Raw genomic sequence first — 9,820 nt, 5'->3', positions numbered from 1 at the left:
TCAGAGGTCTGCATAACTAAGTTCCTTCAAAGCTTAACTAAGAATCAGTGGATTGGCTTTGTGCTATTCTTCCCTGAAAAGTATTTCAGCCTCCACCTTCTTGCACTTTTTCTAACACAGGTTACATTCTGTAGAGATTAATAGCATTAGTGTTACAAAGCTGCTGCTGTTTTCTATTGGTGTCATGACTATCACTGGCTTTTTCTTCACAACATGTTAAGAAGTATGTATTATATTCAGTTTGATAGTCACTATTGTATGTTAATTGTTTCATAGCATGCATGGTTGCCTGTTCATGCACTGCTGCCTTTTCATGCAAGGTACCTTTTCCCAGGGTAGAAATCATTGACACCACCTAGGGAAATAAGGAATGTTGCACTGGATCCAAAGCCAGTTCACAGGCTGTTTCTGCTGAAGTGTCTGCTTCAAAGAATGTCTGCCTGCTTGCCGTTGCATTTAAGGAAGTTCTTCAGTTGAGTACTTCTCAGTGGAAGTGCCCAGCTAATATTAGTCATAAGCAGTACTGAAGTACAGAACTGCATTTCATAATCCTGTTGACTTCTCCCAAGCAACACAAAAATTGTACCATTACTAAAGCGATGAAAAAAGAAAATCCAAACCTTTGGTTTCAACACTTCATAAAGAGAACCAGTAAATTATATTTATCAGCTTCAGCATTCACATATATAGAAAAAGTATAAGATAAGCTACAAACTTTGTAATTGTACTAACACTATGTGGCTTATAGTGCACTGATTCTCTATGTCTGCACTCCGATAAAACATTCTTTCTTTAGCTTCTGAAACACAGGTTTTGTATGTTACAACCTACAGAGAAAACACACACCTTATTAGCATTGCATATACTAAAGTTTCCACAGGCTCATCAACAGAATACTCTTGTTATTGAGAAAAAGAAAAGATTCTGCCTCACCTTTCTTCTTACTATGGAATGACAACACTCAGCCTAAATTAATCCACAGTTATCCTTTTCTGACCAGGAAAGGCATTTCAAGAGCAAAACATGCTTTTTATTTTGTTAAAACAAGAAGAATCTATTGAAATAACGGAGAAAGACCACAGAGTAGCACAGACCCTTTCAGCCTACCACACCGCACCACACGTTCCTTTGGGACGGCAGTTTCCAAGTCCATGGGAAGGTTTAACCATCTGCCATGAGCTGTCTAGCGTCGGCGTGCACGGCTACATGAGGGGTGACAAGGAACATTTTAACATCTTTCTGACCGCTGGTAGAAGCCAATTTGTACCTATAATTTTAAATTCTCTTAAGGAATCAGATTTAAACCTTTACTGAAATACACTCTTTCGGCAACTGCCGCCCCAAAAGCCTGTCTTAAGAGCAGTCAGTTCCTCTCCAGACCAGCAGAGCTGAACCAATGAGCCCACTGTGAACACATCAGGAAGGACTACATAAAATTCCTGTTAAAATACCGTTTTGGAAGTAACATCAAGCACTAAACTGTGTACAGATGATATGAGGTATTTAAATAAATAGATTCTTGACTCAAGAGAACACTTTTGAATTTTCACTCTGAAAAAGTATCAACTTACTAATTCCCTCCCCTCCAAAAAAGTTTCTAAGCATAATTACTCCAAAGAAGGCTGAGTCTGAAGTCAAAGTGAAATAATAAAAGATGTGAACCTCTTCACCAGCACTCCCAACTTGTTTTAAGATTAATAGATACCTAAAATCTTAAATCATGTTAAACTATACTGATACATGCTTGCTCCTCCTAGTTATCTCATGAAGACTACATAAAGGAAAAGTAATTTGGCCTTCACAATGACATAAAAATGTGAAATATTGATGTGGGACAGAAATACAAAAATTCGTTACTGGAATAACTGTAGGGAAGGAAATAAAAGAGACTGAAGAGGAGGAAGTGGAAAAACAGAAAAAGAAAGCAAAGTGAGGAAGAAAAGCACCAAAAATAAATGACCATAAAGCAGAAACCACTCTAAAAGATCAAAGTTAGAGAATACGTTAGCTACACAATACAGGAATTCTTTTTTTATGTAACAATTTATTCAGAGGGTTGGAAGTCTCTAAGAACATCAAGATGGGTTTTCTGTAAAGCTTGTGACGTACATCTTACTGTAAGTGAGGAAGAGAAAAATAAAAAAACCTAAGTAATCACTCTTGTGATTTACTGCAAAAGAATAATGATCTGAATTTAAAAATTGCAATTTTATTTCAGTTACTAACCATGGTTACTAACCATTTAAATGCACAACTACTTGCAAAACTGAATAACAAAAAAATAGAAATTAGAAAAAGAAACAATAGACTCCCTTTGCCCTTTAAAAAAAAAAAAATAGAAAAGACCTGGTTGAATAAAACCTTAATTTGGATGTCTCAAAACACAATCTCTGAAAGAGGAAATTGAACCTACCCCCTCTCTTGGAAACATGCCAACAGAACAAACCCTCTCTGAGCCTTAACAGTTCATTAGAACCTCACCTGAGGTTCTTAAGTGGCTAAGATTGATTAGCCACTCATTATTGAGTTTTTAAACTATCTGTCTGTAAGTCTCTTGAGTCTTAGTACAGGCTAAAACAGACCAAAAGAATTCTTAAAGACTCAGCAGGAAAGGTAAATTATAAGAGAAATAACTTCAAAAAAAAGGGAAACTAGTGGCTGCTCTTCCTATGGCCCTATTTGAGCTCAGTCTTCGGGTTTCCAAGCGCACGCACCCCGGGGAAGGTGGGATTGCCAAAGCTGAAATGCAGCCTCTGATCCGTGAGCGGGCACAGGGGGACGTTCTGCTCCGGGAGAACCAGCCCGGCCTGGCCGGGTGGATACGTTCCCCAGGGCGCAGAGGTGGCCGAGGTTACCTCGAAGTCTGTAGTGACTGCGCCCCGCGCAAGCATGTAAGAAACGCCTTGTTTTCTGCCATCGACTCCCTCCCTCCCACACACCTTCAGGAAAAGAGCTGTACTCGTACGTGTGACCCAAATAGAGAAGAGCTTGTAGCAACAGCAACATTAAAACTGTCTTTCTATTATAGTCTCTTCTATAAAATTCATTGGCCGCATGGGGGTGAGGGGGTGTAAAAAAGCCGTCTTGATAACCTACGAGAGACCCTTTAGCCAGAAAATGCTGCGAGCAGAGGAAGCTCGGCTGGGTTACAAGAATCAGTGCTAGTATTTACGAATCGCGGAGAAAGACCGACCTAGGAAGGGCGGGGCGGGAGTGAGGGGCAGCACGGCGCCCGCCAGGGCCTCGCGAAGCCAGCGGGAGGCGACGGGGCCCCCGGCCCGGCAGCGGCTCCCGCGGCCCCGACCAGGCGGCGCCGCGCGCCCCGTCACGGGGCGGGGAGAGCCCCGGCAGGAAGTCCCTTCTGGTTCCTGGGTCGGGGCGCTGGGGCGCCGTGCCGGCCGCGGGCTCCGTCGGCCGCTCGTAAGTGCGGGTCGCCTTTGGAGCCGCTCCGCCGCCTTCCGCGGGGCGCGGCGGCCGCTCGGCACGGGGCGGAGCGGAGCGGGCCGCCTGCCTGCCCGGCCCCGCCGCGCTTCTGCCGCCCGCCCGGAGGGGCGCCGGTTCCGCTCCGGGGGCAGGGCGGCCGCGGAGTTTGCGCGCGGGGCCTGCGGCAGGCGGGGCCGGTGGCGATCGCCGCGGAGCGGGGCGCTGTGCCGCTGGGCTTCAGGCTTCGCCCGCAGGCGGAAAAAGTAGGAATTGGGTCCTTAGACGAAAGAAAAACCGAAAGCGCAGTGAGCTGTCAGTCTCTTACAAACGATTTCCTCAACAGGTTTCCCGTTCCCAAGATGATGGCAGTGTAAATTACAAAGTATTTCCGTTGAAGAAGCTATTTTGAAAGCAGAAATATGTAGAGAAATACTGGCTTCTGGATGGCATCTGTGTTCTCATATGACCCTGAGAGAGGTAGGCACCGTGAACAAATGTGTATACACACATAATTAGCTAAAACTTTTTTTACCCCCCCTAGAATTAAGGTATTTAGTGAGGCACTATGAAAACTCAAAATGTGCCTCTAGTGATCTGTGGAGCTGGCATTTGAAGATGTACGCAGCAGTATGTTGCCAAGCTTTGTGTTGAAGCTTTTTTTGCAGTAGACTCATAGCAAATCCATATTACCGCTCTTTTTCCTACCTATGTCAGAAAAATGTTTCTCATTTCAATCAAGTATTTGAAGTGCATCTCCAGGTTTCATTGGGTTTGTTTACTTAAAAGTTTGTCTTGCAACATTTGCTGCATCCAAGTGTTTTCTCATGCTCAAGTTTGCCAGAGCTCTGGCAACAAAACACTCCCAGGTACAGGCATCTGCAGGACCCCCTTGTCAGACAGGCTCTGGAGCTAATCTTTCTCTAACTTGTCCCTTTTAGAGTAAACGTGGCATTTTGTATTGCTGCATCTGTTCTGACTGCACATTGCTTTTCATTACTGTGAAAGTCTTCAGGATCTGTAACATCACTAAAGATAAGGGTTGTCAGCTTTGGGCTGAATATGTTGTTGCTATATGGATACAGCATAATTAAGCCCAATGAAAACCATGAGGATATTTGTTTGGGGGATTGTGGGCATTTTGGTTTAGGGTTGCTTATGTGTTTTTTTTAACTCCTAACGTGATATAGGGACAAGAGTAAATGATAAAGTACATTTGGCAAATTCCCTGATAAATATTGATACTTATGAAGGAGAAGCAGGAAAAGGAGCCAGTTTTTCTAACTGCAAGGAGTTCTGGAAATGAGATAGAGAGCATAAGAAGCAGTTATTTATTCCAGCAGCAAGCAGATTGGGGTGTGACTACAGAGTAGTTTAATCCAATCTAAATCTAGACTGCTGCAGTCCTGCCCACGGCTAGTCTCATGTTCCCACTGCCTCCTGGTGTTGGTAGTAGTGCTCCAGCAGCCTTTCAGTGAGCCAGCTTCAGTTTAAATTTGGGGGTTGTTTTTTTAGTGGGTTTGTTGTTGCTTTTTCAGGAAGTAGAAAGGTACTTTGGCACACTCAAATGTGTGGCATAGAAATGCTGACACTGGTACAAGAAAGTGACAAAAATTCATGGCCAGAGATCCTGGCCAGAGTATCCTTTCCTGTGGCAGTGCAGACTTGCATCACTGTTACATAACCATGACTTCATAGTACAGTTCCTGAGCCAATGCTGACATTGAACACAGGAGTTCTGTTTCCTTTTGCTGATGCCTTCTGCTCCCATGCTGGCTTCTTTGTTCATGCCATTTCAAGTGGTCTGTGCAGCTGATCTGCATCAAAATGAACACAGCAAAAATACTTTCAGCATTTAGTTTTAAGCTGAATTGGTTTGCTGATGTGGCTTACAGTAAGGCTGTTTGTGCTGGAAGAAAGGGAAGGATGAGGTGGAAGCAGAAATTAGTGTCATGTGTATGGGGGAATGTAAGACCAATTCTTCTAGTTACAGTTTCATCTTAAAATGTCATTAGTGATGACTATTGCCCTTTTCTTACTGCATGGTGTCTGGATTTTAGGGAGCTGCAATCAATTAGCTACCATTCTCCAGGTGCAGTGCTACAATTCTGCTTGATGGATCAATTATTTTTGTTATCAACAGTCCAGATAAGAGCAGAACTCTTTGTTAATATTCCCAGTCTCAATCAATCAGTAAGTAAAAGGCTGGAAGTTCGGCATAAATTTTAAATATTGTTTTTAAAATTGAGATTTGAACTTGCATGAATGAGATTAATGCCCATCTTTTGAATCCCATCACACTCGTTTTTTTTGAAGTTGCCTTTTTAAGTCCAGGGCATTGGAATTTACTAGGTAATTTGGTACAAGTGTCTCTGGAGAATTCCAGAAAGGTACAAAATCAACATCTGTGCAAACTGCGAGGTTTTTTTAAGAACATGAGAGCATACTTTCAATCATTTTCAGCCATAACAATACCCTTCTGCAGTTTAGTACCCACCTCTGCAGTCAGCTGTAATATCTGATTTTATTCATTGGACTACAGAAAACAGTCTTTAATTCAAAACTGAAAAATAGCCTGACCATTTATTTAAAGAAGTGTCACAGCTATTAGAATGAATATTCCAGTTAGTGGAAGGATACTCTTTGGGAAAGGAGGAGGCTTGATGAAGTAGTCTGTATTACTAACAGTGTTTTGAGACAGCATGCATGGACCTGAGTTTCTAAACTAGTGTTTAGAAAAAAAAACCCAAAAACAGAGCCAAAACACCTTTTATATGAACCAATATAGAAGCTTTACACAAATATGATTCCAAGCTGTTAAGGAATTTACTTTGCTGCTAATAAAGTACAGTCACAGAATCACTAGGTTGGAAAAGACCTCCAGGATCATCGAGTCCAACCATTCCTATCAACCACTAAACCATGCCCCTGAGCACCTCGTCTACCTATCCTTTAAATACCTCCAAGGATGGTGATTCCACTACCTCCCTGGGCAGCCTCTGCCAGTGACCAATGACCCTTTCTGTGAAAATTTTTTTTCTGATGTCCAGCCTGAACCTCCCCTGGTGCAGCTTGAGGCCATTGCCTCTCGTCCTGTCCCCTGTCACTTGGGAGAAGAGGCCAGCTCCCTCCTCTCCACAACCTCCTTTCAGGTAGTTGTAGAGAGCAATAAGGTCTCCCCTCAGCCTCCTCTTCTAAACAACCCCAGTTCCCTCAGCTGCTCCTCATAAGACTCAGATACAATTGGTTTTGCAATACGCACACATCATTTAAAAAGGTGTGACACAAAGGCGTGACATGCGTACAGCAGTCTGTTGCACCTTCTAGGAAAGTCAAACCACATTTTTGTATTCGGGTTCTATGATATGGAAGACCAAGAAAACATGAACAAAACCGTCAAGCTGCAATCCTTAGAATTTTGACCAGGATCCAAGACAAGTTATCCTCATACCCTTCTTGCTTGGCTTATCCTCATCTGAGTACAGCTCTTTTCTTAATAGTATCTGCGGTTTATGGATAATCCTAGAAGATAATAACAGATGATAGTGTCTGTCAGGAGAGGAGATGTGAATTACTGATATTTTTTTTCTTAATGCTGGTACTTGGGGAGGGAGAGGAAGAGCTTGAGACTTCACTAACCTATCCTCTAATGTTCTTATGATAACATTTTATCTTAAAATTCATGTCATATATTACTATAGAAGCAAATTACTTGTGTTTACAAAGTTCACTTTATCTTGAAATTGAAGTCTGTGACAACCCATAGTGTTGTAGTCTTACATGTGTCAAAGTTCATGAACTGTAGTTTCAGGAATTGTTATTGAAATTGTTCACAAAGTGTAAAGAGTTGATAAATCATGTAAAAGTTCTGAGTCTTGCTAATCCTTACTGGCTGTTATTACTGATTTTTAGATAAAAAGATTTTTTAATTCACCTTCTAGTGCTGTTTGTGTTGCCATGTTCAAATATGGCATAGAACAAGATAGATCCACAGGACCTAATGTTATTGAGGGTTTATGTTTTCATTGCTTAATGCCAAAAGTTGAGTTTTGTTTTTTAATGCTATCTGTACTCTCACAATTCAGTAAACATTAAACTGTTAGAAATGTCGTAAAATCTGGTGATCTTGCACCAGTTGTAAGTTCCAGTCCTCAAATACAGTAACTACACATACTTTTACACGTTCTGTACATCCAGAATTTGATTCAGAGTTAACCTGCTTTTATTTCAACCTATCTCTGGACATAAAGTTAAGTGTTGAGGTAAGCAGAGCTATAGTTCAAACTACAATATGAATTAATGTTCAAACATACTTCACATATCACTTGAATTTGATATTAATACAATATATGTTATAATGTAAGTTTTTAGTTACATACTTCTCTTTCGTACCATTTTCTCCTTTCCCTTCTGATTACTTTGCAGGTCTGTTAACTTGACCATCTTTTCAGTGATGAAACAACATTTGGAGGTATGGACAAAAACATTGGAGAGCAGCTTAACAGAGCTTATGAAGCATATCGGCAAGCATGCATGGATAGGGACCATGCTGTGAGAGAACTACAGCGAAAAGTATGTGTTGAGTTCTAAATTGTATCTTTAAAGCCAGCCTTCCCGTGGAGGATTGTGGTGCAAGTAGATTTCAGTTTCACATTAGCTGTGTGTACTTTATTTCATCTGTTAAAAATGGAAATTGCCATCATGAAATAAGGTCACTGCACTGCAGAGTAATTCATTAGGCTGTGAACGTAGTAGGTGGTTTTCGGGTTTTGGATTTTTAATTCTTGTGTAGTTTTAAAAGTGAGAAAAGTGTTGTCTGTTTTGGAGGATTAATGAAGTCTTTTAATGTAAACAGCAAAGATGTACATAAAATTTACCTAGCTTTAATGAAGTACTTTTTGAAATTTAATTTGCTTTATTAAAAAACTACTTTTTAAATTATTATTGTAAATAGCTTAAATTAAATAATTTTTGTGTTAATAGGAAGATATGCCATATGAATTACTAGTTTACTTTAAATGAAGGTTCAGAGGCTCTAATATGTTAAGCACTGTGCAAGATATTAGGATGAATTTTTATGTTCAAACATTTACAGCAAATTTACCTTGAAAGCTAAGTACCAATTTTTAAGAAATAATAATCTTGTACGATTATTCTTTAATTATGAAGTAAAAGAAAGATTCTGGAGGCATTCTGACCAGTAAGGAGCACCTTTGAACTTCTACTTAGAAGAAAACTTGACTTAACCAAAACTCTTCTAGGACTTCTCATCACACATGCCAGCATACTGCAAAGCTATCAGTCTTGGACTTTGTAATACTGATTGTATTGTGCATATTCTTCCCAGCAGTGGAACTTCTGTTATGGGAAGGCTTGAATGTTTTTCATGCTACACTACTTTCTGATACTTCCATTGAACTGGTAGACTGGGCCTTGGTTCAGGGGCAGGTGAACCACACTCGGTGTCAGGTTCTGGAAGCAGCAGTAGAACTGGGAATATGGAAAGGTCTGTTACAGAATATTCTGATATCTGAGCACAATCTTGCCATCGCCTTGTATGGCAAAGTAAATAGACAAGGCACTGCAGAGTCAGTTGCATGTACAGTCCTCCACAGTGCAGTCTTATCTGCATTCACAGCCTGTTGCAGTCATGCTGGTGCAAATCTGCAGCATTTTCTGTACTTAACAAACACAAGTAGCGTGTTGGTATATTTTATGCTGAAATTGCAACTCAGTTAACAAAAGGCAACGTATTTTAGAATGTTTGGAAATCTTTTAAATTCTGTCTCTTACGATGAAGAATTAATTATTTGAAGAAAGTTAATACTCCTGGATCATCCAACAGTACATGAAAGAAACTTATGCCCAAGGAACAAGATACCAAGTACAAGGTCAGAGAACTCTTCTAAAATCTATGGAAGAAAACCACATAAGTGCGTGATCAGTGTTAAGTGAACTAAAGGCTTGCAAGATTTCTCTCTGCACTATCTTTGGTTCAGAAATTAAAAACTAAAGCCTTTGATAAAGATTACTACCATTTCAAATCTTTGTCCTAATCAAACTTTCAGCATTTTGATTTTCATGACTTCAAAAGAATAGAAGTATTTTTTCAAGAAGAGTTGATACTGTAATTAGTTGGGGTTTTTTTGTTTTCCAGTTTTTTTAACCAAGCTCCTGCTTTTTAGTGACCTCTGTACAATGCTTTACTCTGGCAACTTCCTCTGTTCTTTGTGTGGCCTTCACACATTGTTGGATTGTCCACCATTCTGTTGTTAACAGTTTACTACTTAAGTTACCAATAGGCCACTTGTTTTGCCAGTCTCTAGAGCTGGGAGCCATGTCAAGCACACAGAAGCCAGAGTCATCTCGGCCAGATGGTGTTTGATACAGATGGATGGTT

General features: G+C 40.7%; 1 protein-coding gene across 1 annotated transcript in view; it reads left to right on the top strand.

Annotated features, from left to right (window-relative positions):
* Window positions 1-3,317: 3,317 nt before the first annotated feature.
* Window positions 3,318-9,820, top strand: part of TANK (TRAF family member associated NFKB activator) — a 28,186-nt gene continuing 21,683 nt past the window's right edge. The window contains 3 exon segments of the mRNA XM_069861232.1: window positions 3,318-3,420; window positions 3,767-3,900; window positions 7,846-7,992. Of these exon segments, the coding sequence (XP_069717333.1) occupies window positions 7,894-7,992 (99 nt within the window). The 5' untranslated portion in view covers window positions 3,318-3,420; window positions 3,767-3,900; window positions 7,846-7,893.

This window comes from Phaenicophaeus curvirostris, chromosome 7 (genome assembly GCF_032191515.1).
Source record: "Phaenicophaeus curvirostris isolate KB17595 chromosome 7, BPBGC_Pcur_1.0, whole genome shotgun sequence".
Classification (NCBI taxonomy): Eukaryota; Metazoa; Chordata; class Aves; order Cuculiformes; family Cuculidae; genus Phaenicophaeus; species Phaenicophaeus curvirostris.
This window is presented reverse-complemented; position numbering and strand designations above follow the sequence as displayed.